The following is a 27,240-nucleotide window of genomic DNA, read 5'->3' as shown; positions in this document are numbered from 1 at the left end:
TGTATATTTAATTTTGATAATGTAATAATGTAAGTAAATTAAGTAATAATGTAAGTACAAATCAATAAATTTGTTCTTTGTATATTTAATTTTGATAATTCATCAAAATAACTTTTGCAATAAAACAACTAAAAGCATAGACGAGTTGAGTAAGAAGCATGTACCTGAATCTCCGAGCACTGTTTCTCTATAAAAGCTTTCATGTGATTGATGTAGTCTTCAATGAAATAAGCGCTTTGATGAGTTCATGAAGGATCAGAAGTTTATGCAGAGTAGCTATGATCCATGTGTTTACATCAGAGGCAAAGAACGTGCATATAGAGTTTATTTGCTTATCTACGTGGATGATATGTTGGTAGCCTCGAAGGACTTACAGGGAATTCAGAGTTTGAAGAAGAGCCTGAGTCAAGAATTCGAAATGAAAGATTTAGGACGAGCGTCCAGAATTCTTTGAATGGATATTTTCAGAGACAGAGAGAAAGGTCTTCTGAAGTTATCACATGGAAAGTACTTGAAGCAACTACTCTCAACCTTCAACATGACAGATTGCAAGCCAGTTACAACTCCTATGGGGTCTCAATTTAAGTTGAAGAGTTTAGACAAGAAGGAGAGTGTGATCGAAGCAGCTTACATGGAGGACATCCCATACGCAAGTGCAGTAGGGAGTCTCATGTATGCCATGGTGGGATCACGGCCAGACATAGCACATGTTGTTGGTTTGGTTAGTCGTTTTATGGGGAATCCATGACGTGTTCATTGGGAAGCGGTAAAGTGGATTCTAAGGTACATTAAGGGTACTTTCAACTACAGTTTAACTTTTACTAAAGGATCAGACTTTAAGGTGGAGGGATTTTGTGATGCGGATTATGCTACTTATTTGGATCAAAGTAGATCAGTTACTGGATATATTTTCAAGTGGGAGGAAACACAGTCAGCTGGAGATCGGGTCTCCAACCAGTTGTGGCTCTATCGACCACTGAATCAGAATATATGGCACTAACAGAGTCATCTAAAGAAGCGTTATGGCTTAAGTGGTTCTGCGAAGAGTTGGGTTATGATCAGCAAGCAGTCAAGATCAATTGTGATTCACAGTCTGCAATTTTCTTAGCTAAAAATGGTGGTTATCATGAGAGGACTAAGCACATTCGTACTAAGTTCAATTTTATCAGAGACGTGATAGCAGCAGGTGAAGTTACAGTCATCAAGGTTCACACAAGCCTAAATCTAGCCGATATCCTAACGAAGTGTGTACCTGGTAAGACTCTGGAGAAGAGTCTAGTAAGCGTCAAGGTTCTGGAGTAGGCTTCACCACCTACAGCTGTGGAAGATGACAGAGGGATCGTCTAGCAGCAGGAAGAGATATCTCAGTGATTATCTCGCAGTAAAAGGAAGACAGAGGGTCAGTTTTGAGTTCAAGAAAGTTCATCAGTAGAGGTTAAATACTTTGAAAGATAAAGTTTTGGTTTAGTCAGTAAACAACGAAGCGAGTCAGAGAGGTGGTTACCTGAAGAGTCGATTGAGTGGTTGTGTACTGATTAATCTGAAGGCTGTGCATTGATTCCGGAAGTTTCAGGTTCTTTGATCAGAGGATTGACTCAGAGGGTAAAAGCTGAAGAAAGATCGTTTTAGCTTCGAGGTGGAGCTTAATCAGGGGAAGTTTCTTATTGGAAGTCGGAGAAGCGTGGCGAAGATGGTCAAGCCAAGAAGAGTTTCGACTGGAGATTAGGGTTTCAGATAGTTTGTCCGAATGAGAAGATAGAGAGAGAGTAAAGCCAAGGTGGAGAATGTTGTTTGGGCTTATGTCTTAACTCTCTTGGGCCTGACTTCATGGGCTGTCCACTATCAGAAAGAAGAGAGCTTGGGCTTATGGGCTTCGGGTGTATGGTCAAACCAACTTTGGGCCGTCGCCTTTATAACCTGCAACGGAAAGAAGAATCTGTTAGAGTTCGTTACACTAATCAGAGCGATCAAGAGAAAAAGAAGAAGATCGAAGAAGAAACTAGCTTACCTCGAGCGTAGAGTCGAGATTTGCCGGAGAACGCTGATCGATCTATAGCTCTTGATTGTAATCTCTCTTCCTTATCTCTTTTGTAATCTGTAACAAAGAGATAGTGAGATCGGAGAAGTGTAAACACGCCGGAAGTTTATTCCCGGTGATCTGATAGTGGATTGGGAGCACGAGCCTCCCCCCAGACGTAGTGGCGGATCCACAAACTGGGCAAACAAATTGCTTTGTCTTTTCTTTACCTAGCAAAATCACATAGCAATCGACGATACAACAGTCAAACGTAACAAGCTGTTCCAATGCTGCGATCTTACCATTGCAAGATTGCTGTTTCTGCAGAGCTTTGTAGCTTAGTTTCCTCCTCTGTTGTTGCAGAATCCCCCTCACCACCGCCTCAACTCCTTCCTCATCCTCAACAGCTGCAGTTATGCATTCTACAACGGTGACTCCAGAAACACAACCACCATAACTAAACCCACTTGTCATGTTCCCTGAAGATGCAATTGCAGAAACCGCCGCAAGAAAAAGCAGAAGAGAGACAGTAAAGAAGAAGATAACTGATCTTGTCATGTCTTATGCTAAAAAGCTAGGAGATATGGAATGGAATGATTCTTGTTATTCGACCGTCATTTTTTTGTTACAACAGATCGACTTTCTTATTCTTGTTACACACTGCCTCTCTCTTTTTTTTTCTTTGACTAAAATATCATAAACACACACATGATTAATGGAAAAAAAAAACAGCATATAAAAAATACAATGATAAAAGGATGAAGAAAATTTTAAGCTGAACGTTGGCAACGGTCGTAGTAAGTGCAAGTTGCGTCTTTCCCATTAACAGGTTTGATGCAATTACCGGCGATCTTACAGGGTAAAGCCTGCTGTCGCTGCAGCGGTTTTGGGCTTATAAAGCTCCTTGGTTGCAGAATCCTCCGTACCACCTCCTTCTCCTCCTCCTTCTCACCCGGCACCATGTTGCATTCTCTGACGGTATCTCTGGGAGCACAGCCATCATATCTCAACTCACTTGTTGCATTCCTTGCAGATGCAGCCGCGAGAAAAAGCAAAAGAGAGACTAATACTGTGAAGAAGAATAAGGAGAAAACTGATTTGGTCATGTTTAAAGCTCATAAAAGCTAGAAGATGTGGAATTATTGAATGAGAGGAAGAAGAATAATATCCCTATTTTTTTCAATTATCTTTACATTCACACACTAGTTTAGTATTGTATTGCAATTATTTGATTATGTCGGCTGTCTTGTTTGATCCCAATTCTACCATTTTGATAAGCATGTGTTTGGTTCGTTTGTGATGAGCAGATTAATCAAGCCATCGGATTGAGCGTCTCTAACCACATGATATTTAATAAGCATGCATGTGTTTGGTTCGTTTGTGATGAACTGGGTTTCGACCGATTGCGATTGCAGAGGTGTTGTCGCAAACCAAACTTATATGATTTGTTGCCTCACTTAAAGCTATATGTATTCAGCTTCTGCAATAGATTGTGCTATTGTTCCTTGTTTTTGAGTTTTCCCCCACTTCCAAGGCTGAAACAATAGCCTGATGTACTTTTCATATCTTCTTTGCATCCTCCCCGGTCTGAATCCAAAAATCCAACTAATTTTGTCTCTGCAACTTGCTGGGAACTTAAACCGTAGTCACTTGTTCCTCACTTGTTCCTCTGATGTAGCGAAGTACTCTTTTAGCCTCTTTGTAGTGACTTAGTTTAGGAGTTTGCATATACCTTGAATCAAGGTCCTTGATAGATAAGAAGCTGCGGCGAATAATGATATATATCTGGCCGTGTTGTTGCTAAGTACAACAATAACCCTCCTACTAAACTTCTATATTTAGCTGCATCACGAAAGTCTTCATCTTCTTGATTATCTTTGTTGTAAGGTGTAAGAGGAGTAGAAATAGGCTTGCTGCCTTGCATTCTGAATTTCTTCAACAGAGTGTTTGCATACAAAAATATCTCCTGGAGCTTGTTTGATTTCAAGTCCTAAGAAATATTTCAGGCTTCCCATATCACTCATCTCAAATTTTGAATTCAATTAAGAATTAAATCATCAACATATAAACAATATATGACCATTAATCCTTCTTTCCCTCATATGGAAACAATTCAACGAATGCAAAATTATATGCCACAAGAAAACGAGTTTGCATCTACAACACAGACAGAAACCACAATTTGGACAGAAAGTGATTATTCACCAGGAGCAAAGCAATCTGGTTGAAGAGTTTTGTTTGCGTAGCTATGGGAGAACCTACTTGTTTTGAAGAAGCCGTAAGAGATAAGGAATTGAGACTTGCAATGGATGAAGAAATCAGAATGATTATCAAGAATTAGACTTGGTACCTAACAGAAAAACCACAAGGAAAGAAGGCAGTGGGAGTCAAATGGATCTATAAGATAAAGACAGATGAAAATGGCCAAGTGCGTAAGGTAAAAGCAAAATTAGTGTAAAGAAGCCACCCTTGATAGTGCTTAACACTAGCCCAAGACCGTAATACCCGAGAACCCGAAAGAAACAAGAAAACTTCCAAGTATGAAGAATAATATGGAAGAACTTTCAAAGAGATTTAGAGAACTTTGAGTAGAACACTCTTTCTTTAAGAAAACTTTCTTATACTTTACTTGTTCAACTTCTTGTGTTATTACAAATGAAAGGATGATGATGTATTTATAGCCTCCTAAACTATCTTACAAAAATATAGATTATTCCACCATCACCTCCTTACTTCCTAGATATTTTCTTATTCTCTAGATTTTTCTAATACAATATCTAGATTTTTTCTTCTTGAGGAGGTGATATCTAGAAATATTCTAGAGCTTGAGCTTAATTTTGGGTTTAGTCCAATAAGAGTTTATTGCCATAATTAAGCATAGCCCAAAATCAAGTTTAACTTAAATGCTCCCCCTTAAATTTGATTTTGTCCACCATTCCGAGCTTGGAGCGGAGTATCTCGAACTGACCTTTAGGTAACGACTTGGTGAAGATGTCAGCAATGTTGTCCTCGCTTCGAACCTCCAATGCTTCAATTGTTCCATCAAGCACCTTCTCTCTTATGAAATGATGTTCCAATTCAATGTGCACGTCCTTCCATGGAACACTGGATTATTGGCCAGCTTGATGGCACTTTGATTATCTCCATAGATGGTAACCAATTTATTTATTGGCTCAAACAAGTCTTCAAGGAGTCTTCGAAGCCATATACATTCTTGGGCTTCGAGTGTTGAAGCTTTATACTCTGCTTCGGTAGTAGACAAAGACACCGTTGCTTGTTTCTTGCTGCACCATGAGATGCTTGTGTCTCCACACAAGAACACAAAACCCAAAGTTGATTTTCGATCATCTAAATCTCCACCAAAGTCAGCATCTGTGAAACCATGAATAGAAACCTTGCCATTATACTTGTACATCAGTCCCATGCCAAGAGTTGTCTTCACATACTTTAATATCTTCTTTGCCGCTTCTAGATGTGGCTTCCTTGGTTCCTGCATAAACCGGCTTACAAGACCAACCGCAAAAGCAATATCTGGTCTTGTAATGGTTAAGTATAGAAGACTTCCAACAAGAGAGCGATAAGGTCGAGGATTGGCTAACAAGGATCCTTCATCGCGTTTGAGCCTTATGTTAGTATCCAGTGGAGTAGAACGTACCTTTCCTTGGTGTACTCCAAACCTGTCAACAATCCTTTTTGCATAACCTTGTTGGCCGATGAATATTTCATCCTTTACCCTCTCGACCTATAGACCAAGAAAGTGATTCAGCTCGCCTAACTTTCATCTCAAACCTCACCGACATATCCTCTTGTAGACGAGCAATTTCAGCATTGTCATTTCCAGTAATGATCATATCATCCACGTAGAGGAGAACTACTACATGAACTCTTACACTTCTCTTGAAGAATAGGCTTGGATCAGCACTTGATGCCATATACCCGCAAAACTGAAGAAATTGAGCAAGCTTTCCATACCAAGCTCGTGGAGCTTGTTTTAATCCATACAAGGCTTTCGTTAGCTTGCACACATGGTTAGGATACTCTTGTGACTCAAAACCAGGTGGTTGCTCCATAAAAAAGCTCACCATAGAGAAAAGCATTCTTCACATCTAACTGCCATAATTTCCTTCTAAAGCTTGCAGCTAGTGATAAGAGTGAGCGTGCCGTAGTCATCTTTGCTACTGGACTGAAGGTCTCATCATAATCTTCTCCGTACTTCTGAGAGAATCCTCGAGAAACCAACCTTGCTTTGTATCTATCAATTCTCCCATCCGCCTTTATCTTTAGTCGATACACCCATTTACAAGAAACAGGTTTAGCATCCTTTGGTTTCGGAACCAAATCCAATGTTTTATTTTTCATGAGAGCATCAATCTCCTCCTTCATTGCGGTCACCCACTCCTCAACTCCTTTTGCTTCTTCATAAGATGGTGGCTCATCTTCATCTAGAGGAGCTGCAAAGTAACAAGAGTAAGTGGTGACGAATCTTTCATCTCTAAACCGAGCGGGTTTGACAATGTTCCTTTTTGGTCGTTGATTGGCGACAGAACCATGATCATGCTCTTCTTCTTCATCTTGGTCAACGCTCCCCCTTTCACCTTGAGTCTCCTTTTCAACGCTTTCATTATCACTTGGAACTTGAATAATTTGTTCATTAGTCTCAGAGGAACCTGAACCATCTTGCTCATCTAAGACTTGATGTGGTCCATAGTAGGATGAAACTTCGTCAAAGACAACATCACGAGACACTGTGTATTTATGTGTCTCTGGATCCATACACCTCCAGCCCTTCCGTTGTTGACAAAGATACACTTCCTTGCCTTTGCTTCCAACTTTGTTCTTTGAGAATCGAACACATGGATGTAACAGACTGATCCAAATATTCTGAGATGCTTCACCATTGGCTTCTTCCCGTGAATCATCTAGTAAGGAGACTTCATGTTGTTTGGACTGAGTGGCATACGGTTGATGACATAAGCTGCACATCTCATGCCTTCTGCCCATAAAGCCTTAGGCAAATTCTTGTCATGTAGCCAGCTTCTGCACGTCTCGGTTAGATGTCTAATCTTTCTTTCTGCTACTCCATTTTGTTGAGGTGTATACGGGCATGTATATTCTCTCTTAATACCATTCTTTCGGCAAAAAGAGAGGAACTCCTCTGACATAAATTCTCCTCCATTATCTGTTCTTTGAGTCTTTAGCTTTCGACCAAACTCTCCTTCCACGGTAACCTTGAATTCTTGAAATCTTTGAAATACTTCTGATTTTTCCTTCACAAAGTATACCCAAGTGTACCGTGAAAAATCATCTACGAACAACAACATGTAGCGAAACCCGGAATAGGAGGATGTTCTTGTTGGACCCATCAAATCACTATGGACCTTCTCCAATGGACCGCTGCACCTTGAGGTTGAATGATCAAATGGAAGTCTATGTGACTTTCCATATTGACAACCTTCACAAATTTTTCCTCCATCTTGAATCTTCAATTTTGGAAGCCCATGAACCAAATCTTTATTCACCATGACCTTAAGCTTGGTCATATTTATATGGCCAAGTCTAGCATGCCAGATGGAAGCATTGTCATTCGTACTCATCTTCTCCACATAGGCGTGTGAGGCCGATAAAACATATAAATCTTTGACGCGTGCTCCAGTGTGAACAACATCCGCCTTTAATTCTTTAATATTCCTTAAGAGCTTAACGTCTCTTGGGCCAAATAGAACATAGTTACCTGAGTCGACCGCATTCACTACCGAAAGAAGATTCTTCTTTACTCCAGGGGCATGGTACACATTCTTGAGGGTGATCGGTTCTTCATCATCTCCTTTAATGACAACAGTCTCTTCCTTCTCAACTCGATGGATTGAATTATCATCGGTAATAATGGCTTCTTTCCCGTCATGACGTTGAAGACTAAAAAATAACTTCTCATCTCCAGTAATATGATGGCTACAACCCGAGTCTACAATCCAATCATTTCTCAAGTTCTTAGTTGTGGGTGTACCTGGATGTGTAGCCTCCACCGTGAAACATTTCCCTCATTCTTCGTCTTCCGTATGACTTTTTGACTTCACCATATTTATTTCCTTCAACTTGACTCGACAGTCTCTTTTGAAATGCCCAAGCTTTCCACACCGGTAGCACTTGAACTTTTTCTTATCCATAGAAGATCTTTCACTTCCATCATTGTGTCTTGAACCTCCATCTTTGTTTTTCGCCTTGAAGCTTTGTTATCTCCGAGCTACAAAGGCGCTTCCCGAGTCATCATTGATTTTGACTCCTGACATTTGCAAGGCTAATGACTCTTGCGAAGCTAGCAAATTTTCAAACTCTTTCAAGGAAGGCTGTGTAGCCCATCCTTGAACTGAAGTCACAAATGGCGTACACTCGGGCCGTAGACCTCGAATAATAGACCGCTTCAACCGTGCTTCAGAAATTGACTCCTCTGGATTTAGAGTATTAATCTCAGAGCATAGGTTCTTTACCTTAATGAAAAACTCTGAGATTGAAGACTCCCCCTGCTTCGCATTCGCAAGATCATTCTCTAATAATTGTAGCTTAGCCTCATTCTTCTTGTTGAACAATTGATCTAAAGCTTTCCAAATGGAACTAGCGTATGTACACCTTGAGACATGCTCAAATATGCTTGAAGATATGGACCTCTTCAAAGCAAACTCTGCCTTGGCATTCTTCCGTGTCCACTCCTTTGTCGCTTCCGGGGTTGCAGCATTTCCCCTTGGTGGTGTTGTGTTGTTACCACCGACGACATCCCATAAGTCCTCACTCACCAGGTATGACTCCATGCATGACTTCCATAACCGATAGTTAGATTGGTTTAGGATTTCCATTCCCAATCCAACAACACGACCCGTTGATTCCATACTTAGAATAGACCCGAGCTCTCTTTAAAAACCGATCTTGATGAGCACAAGATTAGAATAGCTCTTATACCATGTAAAGAAGCCATCCTTGATAGTGCTTAACACTAGCCCAAGACCGTAATACCCGAGAACCCGAAAGAAACAAGAAAACTTCCAAGTATGAAGAATAATATGGAAGAACTCTCAAAGAGATTTAGAGAACTTTGAGTAGAACACTCTTTCTTTAAGAAAACTTTCTTATACTTTACTTGTTCAACTTCTTGTGTTATTACAAATGAAAGGATGATGAGGTATTTATAGCCTCCTAAACTATCTTACAAAAATCTAGATTATTCCACCATCACCTCCTTACTTCCTAGATATTTTCTTATTCTCTAGATTTTTCTAATACAATATCTAGATTTTTTCTTCTTGAGGAAGTGATGATAATTCTAGAACTTGAGCTTAATTTTGGGTTTAGTCCAATAAGAGTTTATTGGCCCATAATTAAGCATAGCCCAAAATCAAGTTTAACTTCAATAATTAGTTGCAAGGGGGTTATTCACAACCTTATGGCAAAGAATACACTGAAAATTTTGCACCAGTGTCTTGACATGATACCATTCAGATGGTTCTTTCAGTGGCAGCTCAGAAGCAATGGATACTACATCAGTTAGATGTAAAGTCAGTGTTTCTAAATGAGAAAAATTACTGAAGGGGTTTATACAGAACAACCTCTAGGATATGTTCAAGAGGGAGCTGAAGACAAGGTTTTAAGGTTACAGAAAGCTTTATATGGACTAAAACAAGCTCCAAGAGCTTGGTATAGCAAAATCGATTCATCTTTTATCAAAGAAGGATGCTGGAGAAGCGATAGTGATGCAGCCATGTATAATCTGATTGATGCACTTGAAATAGATACTATGATATTCCACATTAATTTTCTAGCTTAATATTCTTTGTCAAAATTATATTTGATTTTGATATCGTATTGTACTTATGCACTATTGCTATTCTAAGCTGGAAGTAGTTGAAAGGACTTGTGAGGTGTTGACTAAAACTCAAAAACAAAGTCCAAAAACAAATTGTTAACAACTCTGTTCAATGCATTTTACATCACTCAGCTACTGCTGCAAATACTAGTCAGTTATGACTGGGATGTAATTACGAATGTGTAGATACATATGGAATATGTTTTGAAAACTTACCCTTTACGCGAAAAGACACGTATCATTATTGAATTGCCAGCCAATAAAACAAAATAAGAAATGCGACCTGGATTTTGAAATAATTTTTTTTTTTAACTGAAAAAAGTCAGACCTTTTATTCCTTAGTTGCAGAGAAGTGTTCTTCCACTGTTTTGACGACATTCAAACATAATTATTATTAGGGAAGTTTACTAAAATGACACAAATTAGTTATGTTATCATTAGAATGACTCATATTTTTTGAAATTTATTAAAATATTTTTTTGGTCGAAATTGCCCTTACACATAGTTATAACAAAAAAAAACATTACCCAAATGCCCTTATTATTTAATCAACGGCCGATTTGTTTTCAAAAAAATAAATCTATCGACCAATAAGTCTGTTTATAAAATCTGTATAGAAAAAAAAAACTACTATTAAAGTGGTGGCAGACTTTTTAGAAAGAGTCAGATTCGTTCACATGGCAGATTTAATTGTCAGATTTGATTAAAAAACAGATTTTTAAGAATATGTCTATCGAATATAGTAGCAGATTATTTCTAAATGGTAGATTTATGTGGTCAACTTATTTTCTTCTGGGTAGATTTACTTTTTGTGATCGACTTATTTTCTTAAGGCAGATTTATATAGCCGATTTAAAATTGTTGACAGACTTTTTGTTTATGAAGTGGCAGACTTTTTGTTTACGTGGTAGCATACTTTTTGTTTACGTTAACAGCGCATGAACACAGCCGTGAAGTGTGTAACTCTTCTTTGCTTCATATGTGAGTACTTTAATGGAATCGACAAGGCTGCTAAATCCAATACGGCCCCATGGATATCGCTGGAAAGCTGCAGTGTCCATCACCCTTTTAGCACAATGCAAAGAAATTCTGCTGTTGCTTGAAATGCCAAATATGCCAATGGATAGCAGACACAACAAACCAATCATCACTCGCTTCTCTCGAGGCCAGTTTCTGCAAATCGGGAATATGGCTTGCAACTCTAGCAATGTAGGTCCATCTGATGTCGGAACGTTCATCTCCAGCCAAAACTCTTGATGGTCAACATCCCAAACGTCATGCTTGTCGAAAGGATCACAATTCAGACCTGTAATCTCTCCAAACTCATACAAAGAGAAACACAATGGCATAGAATCATCTATCAAAGACCAAATCTCATGACTGCTCTCGATTGCCAATTGATTGGCAAGGAAATGGTGAACAACTTTCGCAGACCAAATATAAGGCAGCTCTTTCAGCTTCACAATAACTCCAATAGCTGATTCCCTCCACTCAGACCAAACATCTTCCCCAAGTTCTTCTCTCACGGTTTGAATGTTGGAGAGATAACAACTATGGTTCATGCTCCTACTCTGAACTGGGGTTTTCCCAACCTCATACAAACGACGAGGATACTTTCTCATACCCGAAGAAGAAACCGTACCTGAAAAATAAAGCACTTAACAAGTTAGTTTCTTCTCTAGAAACAATCTCCGATCAACAGACTGTCATAACCAAACTTTAATTACAGAAAAAAAAGTCTTGAAATTTCAAAGTGAAAGAATGTTGAAATTGGGATTTAGGGTTTTCGAAATCAAACATCTCAATCAAAAAATATGTTAAAAAAGTGTAATAACTAGTGGGAATTGAATTGATTTAGCACTTACAGATGAAATTGGGATTCATCTCCTACACAAATCAAAGACGATTGCGGCTGTGAAGGAAGAGGTGTCGACGGCGGCTGTGAAGGAGGAGTTGTCTACGACGGCTGTGACAGAGGACTTGACGACGATGGCTGTGACAGAGGACTTAGACGACGGAGAAGTAGATGTCGTCGTGAAAGAGACCCGACAAAAGGTTTGTTTCTATTTCTTTTTTTTTGTCAATTTTTTTTGTGGGAAGTTTAACATATATTTTCTAATTTTTTTATTTATTTATGTGGCAATTTTGTAGTTAATCAAATTAGTAATGGGCTTTTAGTACTTTTGCTTATCTCTCATTTTAGTCTAGTAATTTAAATTTAATATGAGTTATTGTAGTAATTTTAAGATGAATGTGAGTTAGTGTAGGTAATTTCTCTTATTATTTTTGCTTGGGATTTTTGAGCAGGTTTGCCTGATTTTATAGGGGCTCGTGTCGTTGAAGCCTGAGTTGACGAAGTCGTCAACGCCGGACATTGCGGGAGCTTGATCGGTTAAGGAAAGAACAAGAGGAAGTCTTGTCGAGATCAGTAAGATGTATAAGAAGCGTCAACTTTGTAAGCTTCAAACATAAACTTCCCAAATATGTGATGATGATCTGAGAGTGGTTCGATTAGTTAGGTATTTGGGTTTAGATCTTGTTCAAGTAATTAACCCCAAGTTTTTCTTAGTATAATGTTTTATAATATTCCCGCAGTGGATTTGATTTTATCGAATTTGCTGATGTGGTATTCTCCATAATTTTAGATTTATATAGCTTTTATAGATACTAGAAACTTTTTCCAGGCTACGCCCGGAGTTAGACAATTAGAAATGTATTTAATCTAGTAATGCACATATATTGCATCCCTTGTTATAAAATATAAACTATATATCGAATTAAAAATAAATAAAAAGGTTAATTTATCATTTTTACCATATAAAAATACATATAGAAAAATAAGCAAATGTGAAATGAATAAAGAATAGTTAAATATAAGTTATGATCCAAGTATTTTTTATTTTATATATTGGATTATCATGAAAAAAAATTATTAATCATAGTAGGTCCATCTGGTTGCGATAGAAATGAACCTTGTATTACACGTATAAAATATGAGAACATACTTCATCACTATTCTAACATAGTAGATATTCAAAGATTTATATTTTTTGTTTGAAATCAGTGAACTTGCACTATTTTAGTTACATATAATATTTGTAATTGATGAAATAACTAATTCAAGAGTAACATCTTATATAATTTATGATATATTTGGATTACCTTTAGATATCGAACATTGTCTAATCGAGATCAAATATCTAATCTCTTCTAACTTAATATTCGTTCAGTACTTGTACAGACCCAATCTGATTTAGGTTCTAAGATTTTGAATCAGCGGATTTGGTGCCGGATTTATACCCTGCTCTAATATAGATGACATGTTATTTTCTAACAATTTGATTTGATAAATTTAATTTAATTTTAAATTATCAAAATACTTAATATATCAGAAAAAGACACATAATATTTGAAATTGAGAAAATAAATATATTCAAGGGTGACACCTTATATAATTTCAGATATATTTGGATTACCTTTAGATATTGGGAATTATCTAATCGAGATCAGTTATCTAATCTCTTCCAACTTAATATCCGTTCAATACTTTTATAGATCTAACCTGATTTAGGTTCTAGTATTTTGAATCAACGGATTTGGTGTCGGATTTTATACCCAGCTCTATTATAGATGACCACGTTCACTATGAAAATATTTTATTCATTTTTGTAAACGTCTTTTCTAACAAATAGAATATTTTTAAAATATTATCGTCGACTGAGTTAACTTAAACTTCTTTTTTTTGTCGTGAGTTAACTTCAACTATTTCTCAGTAATTTATGTTTGTTTCTTAATCACAATTAGTATTTCCTCTGTATATTTAAATTAGAACTTTGATTATTGCGATATAATTGTTTTCACAGTTATAGAAAAAAAAGGTTAAGTTAGGTATGCATATTTTGAAATTTTATTTTTTTTTGTTCAAATTTTGTATTGCTATCATATTTGAAAATGAAATGAATTATGTTATCCACAAAACAACTGTAATTTTCAAAATATATGTTACTAAATTTTTTTTAATTAAAAGTGAGCTTATGATGCTTGTTATATTTCTATCATGTTAACTCGGCTATTACTGGAATTTTCTTTGTTGAAATGCCACGAAAAGTTGTGAAAGAATGTACTTGTATTATTCTTTTTAATTTAGGTTGGATAACCACACTATAATTTATTTGTTCCTTGTACGATATGCAGCATGGAGATGTAATTGACGGGTACTTGAAAAAGAACTACGATTAAACCAGAAAAATCATTCTTGTGAATGTTATATCAAGTAATAATTATTTTGGTACCATCAACGTGTTGCAATGTATTAATCAAAGGCCTCGTCCTATCTACAATACCTGACCAGCAAAAGCCTTGAGGCTTTGTTTTCCCACTTCGTTACTGCTCAAGCTGCTTTGGGGATTCGGGGAGACCACATTCATAACTATATTTTCAATCTTCACAGGATCGGTAATCATAAAGCCCTTATTTTTCCTCATTGTTATTGTTTCGGAACATCTATACTCAAGTTAGTTGATGGTAGATATGATGGAAAAAAAAAACAGATACAGATACTGCAACCTAATGAAAAATTCTTTAGTTTAGGACATGAGCTCCTCTTCCCAGAGATGAGGCAAGCTTACAATCTGACCGGTTTGGCTCTGGTTGTAGAGAAGTGCATTTATAAAAATATGTTACAGACAACTAATATTTCACCAATTTCCTTGATCAAAAGTCTGGCTTCTTCTGCTGGAAGCACACAAACAGCTGGAGTTGGATGCAGAGCAGCCAAGATGACGTTAAACTGTAGATAAAAACACAAAGGAGTCAAACCAACTGTGAAGAAAAGAAAAACCTGGAGATAACATTCACAACCCTTAACTTCAAGCTATCTAGATGATCATGCTATGTAAAATTATTCAAATACTATTATCTCACCTTGTCATCTTCTCTCCTCAGCTTCTCCGCCAATTGAGAATATAGGTGCTGCAATCTTGCAAGCTTCTTCACAGTTTTTTCTCACATATAGACTGAAAGGAAGAAATATGATAATATAACATGTGTCAGTACACTTGTTAAAGAGTCAAAATTCAAACTAACTATAGACAAAAGGTTTAAAAGATGCAGAGCAATAGGGGTATCCGGAAACTCAAGTCATCTTTAGGGCTGCAGCAATTTGGTAAACCAAATCAGTATGCATATCCGGAAATTTCAATGAAAAAAGGGCTTGGGATTATGTGATTTTTTAAAACAGTAGAATTAAAAACTAACCTGGTTAGTAAGTCATGCTATATCTCGATATCACACGCAGTTGAAGCAGCTCGAGGCCTAGTTGCAGTCAAAGCTTCACTGCGGACGCCTAACCGGTTCCTTTGGAAAATCCTCTCAGGTGATTGCACAAAGATGTATGTCAAACAAAATGCAAATATCTTTAACAAAAATTTCTTCATGATATGTGAATCAAACATAATTCACCAAGAGACTACTTATATACATATCGTGTTCCCGATAAGAGCTGGTGCACCAGTTAGTTGCAGAGAGAAGTGATAAGCATCATGCCCTTCACTCTGTCAAACAATAACAGAACGCATCAGTTAAGCTAATCATAACAATGCAAGAATAGAGACAGACACTGGTCACTAAACTACCTTACTAAGAGATGAAATATTTTGCTTAATCATCTCCAAAGCCTTCTTTACAGCAATGTAATGCGATCCTTTTGTGGGAACATAATTCTTGCCAAGAACATATAATCCTAGAGACTCCCTATATGTAACCTCATAACAACAGAAGAAACCTGACACAACAAAATTCTCTTTAGTGTAAAGACCATTCAATAACTTAAAAGCAGAATTTGTTCTAGGTTTACCTAAAGCATAGTCTCTTTAAGTTCTTCAGTAGTATTCTCCAGCATCCAAGACAGTTCATTGTCCCAAGTAAGAGTTGCAGCCAACGTTGAGCTTCCACCAAACTCATTAAATTCAAAACTCTTAATCTAAATATTGTAACTTATTAAAAAAAAAACAAAGCCCTGAAATTCCACAGGACCAAAAAAAAAAATTAACATACATGTTTCGAGCAAGCGGTGAGAAGAGAACAAACAACGTTTTATCTGTAAAAGCTATTAGATGAGTTGGCTTATCGTAAGAACCAAAAAAATTCATTGGAGATAGACTTAAGAGAAATGGAACAGAGATATTCAGATATCAAATTGTTTCCCTCTTGTATTTAATCAAGTCTCTGAATATGATACCTTGGCTCCCCATGTCAGCACTCTACCATTGGATGCAACTTGTGCAATATACATTCTGTCATGACACAAGAATGAAACCCATAAGCCTAAAGCATTTATCTAATGCAACATCTCAAACCAAAAGACATGATCTATTGTTACATGTAATAGAGAGAAGAACTAAACACATTACCTAACGTTAACGGCAAGGAGGACATTGGTCCACCTCCGTCCACTGCTTGTGTTTCTCTTGGATGTCTCCTGGTTTGATGATGACCCCTCCTCACCTCTAGGACCTATCCTACTCTCTCATCCACTAAAGAAACATACAGATAACGAAGATCTGATATCATCTCTGGAGTGAAGAAACTTAGCCCTGTTGAATACAACGACTCTTCTTGAGAACTCCGTTCGTGCAGTCTCATAGACTTGCAGCAGTATCTGTCAAAAGCAGCAGAGAGACAGAGAGTCCAAGACAAAATGAGATAAATTTTGAAAGCAGCTATGATCGTGATTGAAAGTTGAAACCTTTTTACAATTAGAATTGCAAAAGAGCTAATCACAAAGCACACAGGTGAAGAAAGTTTAAACCTTTTTTGTTCCAAAGTTCAAAACTTTAGGAGAAAAATATAAGAGAAGAAAGTTAGCTTGAACCTGAAGGGAAGAGCGGATATGGAAGCCAAGCCGGAGGTGACGGCGAAGATGGTCGCAGGCGTGTTTCGATGTGGCGGTTGCGTAACCCCGAAACACCGTAGATACAGATTCCGGCGGCCAGAGATTATGTTGAGATAATGACAAAGGTACCATCTCCGTTCACGTTTCTCAGGTTCGGAAAGGACGAATAGAGATGGAGATCGTCTCCTGCGCAACAGAGAAGGAGATAGAGATCCTCGTGACGGTTTGGTGGTGCGCTCTCTGATTAGGTCTCGTTAATGGGTTTACGGGCCAACGCGACGACGATGCTCGATCGCGCTCTCTCCTTCCGCCGTCCTCACTCCGACGCCGATCTCTCTTATCCCGGCGAATCCGGCGCCGACGAATCCAAGACCAAGCGTCCCCACATCTACCTCCTTGCCTCCAATTTCCTCTCTCGGATCGGGCACCAGTGGTGGCCCTGCCTCGGCTCTCCTCTTTCTCGCGCTTCTCTTCCTCATCTCCTTCGCTAAGAAGAAATTGATTGCGAAATTGATTGTGAAGAATAGGATGAAAAAACTCAGAAGCTACGGTTTGAAAGTGAGAAGACGAAGTGAATTGGGGATGAGGAGAATTGACTCGCATACTCGCGACTTCGTCTCCGTAGATCTAGGCTTAGTTAAAAGATAAAACCAAAACAACGACAAAACCGAAACACATTCGACCCATAACCCGGAAGTGAAACAAAGCCCATTCAATTGTGATTTGAAGCCCAACCCGAAAATAAAGAGCTATGATTGGAGGATTATTTTTGATGACGTGGCATAGCTGAGAGTTGAGATTATCCCCTTTTAGTATTGTATTGATTTTATTATATATTCTAATAATAAACAGTTTTGAAAGCATGATAATTATAATATATCATCGTTACAAATATTTGATATTATTTTATTTATTATTATATATAAAAATTTCTTAGGTGAGTCAGTGATTTTAATAGATAATTTTAATAATATTTATATTAGATAATAAACAGTTTTAAGAAAAATATGATAATTATCATCTACACAAATATTTGATATATTATTATCTTAAAAATATTATATAAGAAGTTTTTTTTCTTATATGTCATGAAAGGATTATATCTGTGTTTTTGGTATAAAAAAGGTTATATATTTTTGGATTTTGTTAATATAAGCTCATTAATAGCATATATAGTTTATTATTTTAATTTATTAGTGTTTAGCTTTTTACAGCTTATTATTTTAATTTATTAGTGTTTAGTTTCTGAAAATGCATTCTCTAACAATTGTAAATTTTGTTAATATGTGTTACCACTAACTGGTTACCATAAAAATTCATGTTTATGTTCTACCGATACAAAAGCAGTACTCGATTACATGTCTTACGAGAAACATACAAAAAAATTTGCAAATAAAAAAAAGATGAATATTTTAAAACGTAAGAGATCTCCTGAACATTTTCAAAACATTGGTAGATTTATTTATTTATTTGAAATCATATTTGAAAAATAAGATAATTCTTATATATATTATGTTGTTATTTGAAAATAATATTTTCTATCATAAATTTTATAAATTAAGATAAATATTTTTTACCGATACAAAAGTAGTACTCGACTACATGTCCTACAAGAAACATACAAAAATCAAATTTGCAAAAAAAAAAGATGAATATTTTAAAAAAGATTTAAATAAAATAGATAAATCTACCAATGTTTAAAAAATATTTAGGAGATCTCTTATATATATTATGTTGTTATTTGGAAATAATGTTTTTCTGTTATAGAAATTAAAAATTAATATAATTTTTATAATTAAATATTAATTAAACGAAAATATTTGTATAAAGATATTTTCTAAAATAGTTTTAATATGTGAGTTAAAAATTTTGACTCAATATTAAGTATATATATTTTGATGAAATTTTTTTGTTATATATAAATAATTTGATGTTTGATTTTTTCCATCCGGATCAACAAGACAACAATGCAGAAAACTAGGTATAGTCCTGTCATGTTTTTACTCTTTTGGAGACTTGTGAGAAAGGGAAAGACTTTGACACACTCTTTTGAGAGGGATTAGGATTTTTTTGCGATGCTTGTAATGATATGACATAAGTGGCAGAAGGCAATAAGAGGAAGAGAATGAAAGTGGATGTAACAAGAGTTCTTCCTCTTTCCATATATGCCAGTCTAAAGGGTGAACAGGTACAACAACAGTTACTTCTTTGAGCTGCTGAGTTGATTCAAAATAAAGGAAAAAAAAAAAACATTATGACATAATATGTTTTATGTAGGTTGCTGCAAGAATTACAGCAGATGATGCCGAGTACGATGAATGGATTGTGGTAAAAGTAATTAACTTCGATAGGGAAACAAAAGAGTAAGCTTCTAATAACAATCCAACATAGCCAATAATTCTTGGATTAAACAGGCGTATGATGCAATTATATATATTTTTCGTCTGCAATGGATTCATATATATGGATTTTTAAAAAAGGCTCAAACATTTTGTCACAGAGTTGAAGTATTTGATGAGGAACCAGGAGATGATGAAGAAATAGGTGGCCAGAGGTAATTGAGGCTCATTATGAGTAAACTTAAGAAAGTTTTGGAATGACAATTCTAATAACTTTCTGATTATCATTCTCTTTGCTATATATTTCAGGACGTATAAACTACCAATGTCATGCATTTTACCCTTTCCAAAAAGGACTGATCTTTCAAACACGCAAGAGTTTCTACCAAGGAAACAAGTTCTAGCTGTATATCCAGGAACCACAGCGCTTTACAAGGCGGTTGTTATAAGCACACCACGAAAGGTTAGCGTTTTTACTCTTTTGCTTACACACCATTTTCAATCTCGCTTCAGCAAACTAATATCAGAATAATACTCTAACCTGCATGTTGCACATCTGGTTCCAGAGGAAGTCTGACGAGTAAGTTCCTCCACAATTCTCTTCATATCCATCATAAAAACTAATTAAGCATTTATTGGTTAAGATTTTTATGATCACATTAGGTACTTGCTGGAATTTGATGACGATGAAGAAGACGGAACACTACCTCAAAGAACAGTGCCTTTCCACTATGTGGTAGCTGTACCAAAAGGTCATCGCCAATGAAATAATAAGAGTTTTTTCATGTTTGTTTCTTTTGGACCCAAGTAAAACTTAAAAGAAGATGATAAATTTTCTGTCCAATTTGGGGAAAAGCTACTCTAGTTTAAGGGTAATATATATGTAGTATGTGTATTTTATATCATTGTGAGCCACGATGTTGAACACAAATGAAATTCATGTTTACACGTTTTGGGATATAAGTTCAAATTTTAGGAGGCTGTGGAAAATCTGATATTTCAATAAAGAGTTACGAGTTAGGAGTTGATGTTGATAAGCTTTTTGAGGATATTGGGGACGAGTCAGAAGCTCAAGGGGAATCTGAAGGTGATGATGATGGACAGTAAACAAAGTTGGTAGAGATCAAATCGTCTCAGTGACTGCAGTTTATGTGTTAGGTACTGCACTCTCAAAGCTTTTGTGTTATGGGAGATGATAGTGGGAGTGGAAATTATTATTTTTGTCAGGCTCAGGTAAGGCACACCTCTGTTATAAATTATTTATTGTTTTCCAAATCTAGGACACAAAAAGACATAAGAATATTTGTGTTAGGTACTGCACGCACCCTCCAATAATCCTCAGAATAATCTTGAGAGCAAGTTTTCACGGGTTGGTGATAACTACCGCTCCATCAAAGATGAGGTTTGAATCACATAAACTTCTTTTGTCTTGCTTTATGTGAGTTTATTTATGTCTATTGGGGGTTTTGTTTGATTTTCTTTCTCGTGACAGGTTGCTTCTACTCTTCCACATGCTGGTTTGGAGTCCTCGTATCTGATTGTTGGTATTGATGTCACCAAGAGCAACAAGTGAACAGGTTAAACAAGGCACGTTCTTTATGTATAGCCAATGTTTTAGTCTAGATTTTAAGTGAATACCGCTCTGATCTGAAAGCTGACTGGTGATTTGATTTGGGGGCGAAATCATTCGGTAGAAAGCGTGGAACACAACGAAAGGTAGCTTCCTAATTGGTCAGAAGCTTCTTGTTATAGATGATCATGTATGAAAACATGTTCTAACCCGATAATTTTGTTCATTTTGTAATATTAGTTTCTTTCAATTTTTATGAAGCTGCTTCATGTTCTTTCTCGCTTCATTCTTCAATCAAAAAGGTGGATCAATGTGTGTTTCCTCCTCTTCTTCTGATTGGCAATTAGGTTTGCCCACGGCTGTTGGAGTACTTTAGATATGTAAGATTGAAACTTTTGCTTTTTAATGATTGGTGACGGAGCCGCGCTATGTAAAATCAATTCTTCCTTACAGTACGATGCTCACCAACACTCATTCGCTATTTCCTCATGATTCAACACTGTCTATGGTAAGAGATTGCAGCATGTACAATGTTTCTATCTTAAATCGTTGTATCAATCCCTTCTCTATCACTGCTGATGATTTGCATCTTTCTGAACAAGACTTTTTTTGACAGGTTTATAAGATTCTCCAGTAGAACGATGAAAACATTGCCAAGTTTGATGCTTTTGATCTGTTTTTATCATAAAAGCTGTTTCTTTCTTTCACGGGATTATTTGTTTGTGTAGCTAATGTGGGCTTCTTGATGGTGTTATAGTCTACTGGAAGCTCAATTGATTTTATTAGTTGCTTTGAAAATTGCAGGACGCATTCATGTAACCGGTAAGATTAAAAACAGTAATCTTATTAAGGCCTTGAAGCGATAGATTCAGTTTTCTGTCTATAAAGAACAATCAACTTGAACTGCTTTTCCCGTGTTGTATGAACCACTAAAGGGAACCAATACATCCACTCTTGCCTCAGGTACTTCCATAATGATCTCGATGTTAGTCTTATCTGAACAGAGAGAAAACTGCCTATTTTTCCAAATAAGTTTGCTTCATACGGTTCCTTAGCCTGGACGTCTACATTTCAAATGCAGACTGAATAATTTCTTCTGTGGTTCAATATGCAGACTGAACGAGGAGATTAAAGGCGTGCGAATCTGGCTTCTCGGTTGTGTCCTTAATATGGTTCTTTGCGTGTCAACCCTGCGGTTGAGTGTTGTACACAGGGAGAGAAATACATACCATGTTTAGCTCACCTAGGGGAGATAACAATAGTGAGTCTCACAAAAACATTTACCTTTGGAAGTCACTGAATTTTTTTTGATAACCTCCCTCAAATACAATGTTTTCTATATATACAAAAGACAAGCGTTAGGATCACAAGCCAAAGATCCAAAGCTGAGTCAGTCAACGATTATGCATTTCTCTGCTTTTTTTACCTTTAAACTTATACAAACTTAACCAAAAACTCTAATTTAAGGCACCTTTTCCTATCTACACATTCAGACAAATCCAACCAGAGTTTGGTTCTTGGCTCATGCTTGGAGGCAGCGCACAGGGGAACAAAGAAAATAATTCTTTAAGTGGACAGTGGACAACATTCAAGGTATTTTCTCTGTATTAACTCAGAAATGAAACTAACTCACCTCTGAAAATTTATCACTTACCTCTAGCCTCTTCTTACTTATTTCAGGTTTTTTTTAGACAAAGAAGAATGTGTAGAGGAAGTGAGCGAATCTCAAAGATGCTGAAGAGATTTTCAATGCAACCATAATATTTTACTATATCTAATAGTATTAAAATTGTTACATCAAATACAAGAATAATCTAAAGATTTTCAATTTAAAAATAGTATTATAATAGTTAAATGAGATGTGTTTCAAAAAAAAAAAAATAGTTAAATGAGACAAGGTAAAAATAAATATTTGATTTTAAATACATTTAGATATGGAAAAAAATTTTGGTTCATAAATTTTTAAAATATAAAAACTTCCGCCGGGAGAACGGCCAAACCTCTAGTTATTATAAAAAAAAAGATTTCCTCTCTCCTGGTGTTTGCCACATAGACGGACAGATTTGATTTGGGGGCGAAATCATTCGGTAGGAAGAGCCTGCATTACATTGGAATAAGAAACCCTTATCAGAAAGCTATTTCCATCATTGGAAAGACTTCATTGGTTTTCGATCAAGATAACTTGATCCCATGTTATGGATTCAGAGATGGTAATTGTATCCATTATCATTTAACTGCTAAGTTTGTTGTTTGGTCTGTGATTACAGATTTAAGGTTGGTTGCTTTGGTTATTACAGGGAAATGAATAATATAGTTGAATGAAACCATTCCTTGAGCACTACAATAACAACAGGTCAAAGATGACATCTCACTTTCGGGAACATCCGTCTTGGAATGAGAATCATGCATCAACGGTCCTGGTGGTTATATACTACAGGTTTGTTGAGGAGGATCACCGAGCATCAACACATCACATGTTGAAGCAGAGAGTAATGAGAATGGTATCGGGTATGTTAAGCTTATGGGTCGTTACAGTGTAACTTTTTTCTTATGTGTTTTTGCTTTTAACATTACAAATAAAGACCTTTGATTCATAGCAATGCATGCTACATAGGCTAGCAGAGATGTTTATTGCCGCCTTACTCCTTAGTCATCCTCTTATCTCTAAGGGAAGTTGGACTCTTGGAGTTCTTTGATAAACAGATCAAGGTTGAGTGGTCACATGGTGATTGTTCTTGCTGAAGAAGCAGGGCAAGAGTTGATGTGCAAAAGCATGAATTTAACACTGACGCCTCTGATTACAAGCTTCTTAAAGATGTCGGCTTCTGGCTACCACAAAGCATCAAGGTAAAAATTAGATTCAAACTTTCTCTTATGCCATTCAAGATAACTGTTACGAGACTCATTTTCAGAAGATACAAAGTGGTTAATGGGTTAGAGTAAATGTGCTGGGTCATGAGTCTTTAGCCTATTCCATGCATAAGTAGTGTATAAGTAGAAGTGATAATAAGAGAGATCCTTATCTAGAGATTAGATCACAAGAGGGGGAGGTGAGAGACTCCATTATTAGTTCTCTCACGTTTGTTTCCTTTGCTCTGTTTCTATTTTGATCCAATAGATACGTTAATAACTTTAAAAGTTAAAACTCATCATAATGTTTTTCTTTTTCTTTTTCTTCTGGTGATAGGATCATTTTAAGAAGCTTAACATGGTGAGGAATCTCAAATACATAGGTAACAAAAACCATAACTCTTTCTCCCCACTTTTCAACTATTTGGATATTGTAAACTCATTTCTTCATTTCTTGCTTTTAGATCCTACATACATGATTCGGGCTGTTTAACCAATGCCTCAGACAATGTTTACTGTACACTTCTTGCTCGGAGCGTTGTTCATGGTGCAATGGCTGGTTACACTGGATACACCAGTGGTCTTATCAATGGAAGACCAACAAACATTCCATACAACGTAAGTTACTGACACAAATCAAATGCTTTTCCGCTTTCATTCCCGGAAGGATCCGAGTTGTGGTCATGGATGTTACAGTGGAATAATCTGGTTCGACATAACAGAACAGTGGTCTTGCGTGATGGTCCTGACCTGATCTTTTTTGTTGTTGCAGAGGATAACAGAGAAACAGAACAATGTGGCGATTACAGGATAGAATGTGAACAAGGCTAATGTCTTCAACGAATCAGCCCAGTTTCTTAGGCCCTAAGGATATAGCCATTAACCGAAGAGAAGCAAGATGATCCGGAAAAGCCACATCTTGACGGTGAAAACGGTGACAGACTTTTTGATATTCCTCCAGCAACTAAAGAGATCACTAAGTGAAGATCAGAAAGCATTGTTTAAAGAACTTCCAAAACATATCTATCTATCTATCTATCTATATATATAAAAGAGGGTTTTATCCCTCCTCCTTGCGCCACATGGGATGCCAGCTTGGAAATTTAGTTTCTGTCTGCGCGACACATGTCCCTGCATCCAAAACGCATCATTTCATTTAACATCTATCTTTCTGGGCTTCGTTTGACATATATAGTGATATTGGGCTGTTTAATTTGCAAGGGTTTGGACCAACGTGAAGGAGATCCCCCATAACCCTAATACCCTGCTTCGAAGGAAATGAGTTCTTCTTTTCTCGATGTGCGGCGGCCGGTGACCTCTGCGCTTCTTCTACGACCTGAAACGGTGTTGTTAATGGCTTCCTCATAAATCCTATTCATTGGCTCCATCACGATGTGTATTCAAAGCTTCCTTTCGATCTTAGAGGCGGTGTCAGGATATGTATAAATAGAGGTGAGATTCCTCCTCTTGAACACATTTCCTCTTCCTATCTCTTACATCTTATATTAAAATATTCTGAAATGGCTAATTCCAGAGCTTTTTTCTCCGACCTCAAATCCTGCAAGTGCTCTTTTAAACTATGTTGCATGGTGAATCTTTATTTTTCTGTATTATTTATTATTTGATGACAAGGCAAACATTTCTATTCTTCTTTATTATTTCAATCATCAAGCAGATTTTCAAAAGCTCTCTTTTTTCGTTTATGTCTCTTTGCAGAAGGACTATGAAGAGTTAGCTGCAACTGTGATGACCATAGTTGACTGCGTTGTGAATAAGACTCGGGTTTTTTTCTTCTCTTTCTTTTATTTTTCCATTTCCTTACATATCCAGTTTTTGTTAGTTGACTGAGAGTTTATTGTATCCATGTATGTAGGAGAAGATAGAGTCGTCTACTGATGTTCTGAAAGGGATATTAAGACCTGTTGTGGAAGGAGTGGAAGAAATTTCATGGCCTCCAAGAGATCCTGAAGCTATCAATCAAATGGAAAAGGTGTGTACACATATGTTCACTTTCCTTTGACCAAGACATGTTCAACATCTTGTATACAAAGGTACTGATGATATAAATGTATTAACAGGAAATGATACAACGGGAAAAAGAAGGGCAATTAGACGAAGGATTTCTTTCAGAAGTTAGTGCTCAGCTACGGCAGGTAAAGTGTTATGATTGTTGTTTTCACGTGTAAGACAGTGATTTTTATTTCAAAAGGTCTCTCCTTTAATAGAGTATCAATGTATTTTTTTATGATAGTTTGAGAGGCTGAAGGTTATTTTCAGGCAAAAGAAGATAAAGACAAACCAAGGCTTGCAGCTAAGCTTCAGAAAGTTCTACAACTCTATGCTGCTACGGTCCTCTCCAAGCGTAGCTACGCAAAGAGAGGTGCATGTGCTCAAGTCACTCGCTCACTCTAAGCTTCCATTATCCACAAACAGAATCTCATCACGTTTGCATCCGATCACAGGGAACGAAGTTGTAAAGGCAAAGCATTTTCTGGAAACTCTGATCAAAGGTCTCTTTATGCAACCTTATTTTCCATGTAGTCAGTCGACGCAAAGAAGTTCACATTTGGTTTATTATGTCTTTCCAGCTCCTGAGGAACAATGGAACAAGTTTTTCTTAGAAGGTTAACACTCAAGAAAGGTGAAGTAACGACCGATGAGCTTTCTGCTGTTATAAAGAAACGAATTGAGCGCACGCTGATTCGAACTGTAAGTAACATAAACTTTGTTTTATGTAATGTCTCTCTACACATATAATAAAAAAACACAACAATGTGAAAGAAAGTCTAACACGCTAATCGGGTTTAATTTGGGTTTAAACCAGATGATAATACAATTGTTTGATCCGGTTTTTAAAATTCCTCACACTTAACCATTGTAATGTTGATGGCCCTACCAGGAAGGAGGTTTATACCAGCAGCGAATCTTGATCGAGTATCTCAAAGGGATCAAGTCCAGAGCAAATGAAATTATAAAATTACTTCAGGGTTAAATTAATTCCAAATTTATATAAAAAAAATCAATTCATTACACTCATAATGAACTTTTTGTTATGTTGACTCTGCTTTTGACGATTCAAACTAGCACAGTTTACGTAAATAGTAGTTAACTCGATAGGTTTTTATTTTCATAAAAACACGATCATTATGAAACAAATGAAAAAAACAAAAAAAACAATAATTATGGATCAACTTAACCCACTCGAAAAACAAAGTCAAACCAACTGACTATTCAAAATTTAGAATTAAATTAAATATAATGTACAATGCAAGTATTACATATATTTTTATAAGTTTGACAAATTTAGGCATATAATCCATGTGTTACGAAATTCGTTATTAAGAAATAAAAATAGTCTAGACAATTCAAAAATTTTGTTAAAACACTTCGATAAAACATATTAGAGAATTTATGTTCATAAAAATAACTATTCTTTGACAATAATTCTTCTATGTCATTTTCTTCAACATATATATATATATATATATATATATTTTTTTTTGAATGTGCACATTTATATAATAATAAATAATGATTACTATATATTATAAAACTAAACATTTGAAACTAAAATAAATATTAAAAATATAATGCTATTTATTGTCGTTATAATTCAAAACAAAAATATTTATTATTATGATCTCATAATTTTTTCATTATTTGTTTGTTTATAATATTTTTTTATCTATAATAATTTTTAAATACTTTATAAATTAATAT

At 36.2% G+C, this 27,240-nt stretch overlaps 2 protein-coding genes, 1 long non-coding RNA gene and 2 pseudogenes across 3 annotated transcripts; 3 read left to right on the top strand and 2 right to left on the bottom strand.

Moving 5' to 3' along the window:
- Positions 1 to 2,614: 2,614 nt before the first annotated feature.
- Positions 2,615 to 3,250, bottom strand: LOC106399639 (protein RALF-like 27). Its single transcript, XM_013840098.3, has one exon. The coding sequence runs from the start codon at positions 3,121 to 3,123 to the stop codon at positions 2,788 to 2,790; it is 336 nt and encodes a 111-aa protein (XP_013695552.2). The 5' UTR covers positions 3,124 to 3,250; the 3' UTR covers positions 2,615 to 2,787.
- Positions 3,251 to 14,408: 11,158 nt separating this feature from the next.
- Positions 14,409 to 17,373, bottom strand: LOC106427123. Its single transcript, XR_007319086.1, has 9 exons — positions 16,741 to 17,373; positions 16,280 to 16,527; positions 16,108 to 16,162; positions 15,924 to 15,966; positions 15,724 to 15,814; positions 15,503 to 15,651; positions 15,126 to 15,421; positions 14,793 to 14,884; positions 14,409 to 14,658 (listed from the first exon to the last, which is right to left on the bottom strand). It is a non-coding gene; the product is annotated as an uncharacterized LOC106427123 (long non-coding RNA).
- Positions 17,374 to 19,145: 1,772 nt separating this feature from the next.
- Positions 19,146 to 20,058, top strand: LOC125581469 (SAGA-associated factor 29 homolog A-like). Its single transcript, XM_048746973.1, has 4 exons — positions 19,146 to 19,315; positions 19,410 to 19,563; positions 19,667 to 19,680; positions 19,764 to 20,058. The coding sequence occupies exons 2-4, from the start codon at positions 19,426 to 19,428 to the stop codon at positions 19,864 to 19,866; spliced, it is 255 nt and encodes an 84-aa protein (XP_048602930.1). The 5' UTR covers positions 19,146 to 19,315; positions 19,410 to 19,425; the 3' UTR covers positions 19,867 to 20,058.
- A 3,211-nt stretch (positions 20,059 to 23,269) lies between these two features.
- LOC125582468 lies at positions 23,270 to 25,140 on the top strand (annotated as a pseudogene).
- Positions 25,138 to 26,990, top strand: LOC106403748 (annotated as a pseudogene).
- The last annotated feature ends 250 nt before the right edge of the window (positions 26,991 to 27,240 follow it).

This window comes from Brassica napus, chromosome C2 (genome assembly GCF_020379485.1).
Source record: "Brassica napus cultivar Da-Ae chromosome C2, Da-Ae, whole genome shotgun sequence".
Taxonomy (NCBI): Eukaryota; Viridiplantae; Streptophyta; class Magnoliopsida; order Brassicales; family Brassicaceae; genus Brassica; species Brassica napus.
This window is presented reverse-complemented; position numbering and strand designations above follow the sequence as displayed.

Excerpts from the sequence above, each read along its gene's own strand:
- LOC125581469 (XM_048746973.1), top strand. The coding sequence starts at position 19,426 with ATGTCATGCATTTTACCCTTTCCAAAAAGGACTGATCTTTCAAACACG.
- LOC106399639 (XM_013840098.3), bottom strand. The coding sequence starts at position 3,123 with ATGACCAAATCAGTTTTCTCCTTATTCTTCTTCACAGTATTAGTCTCT.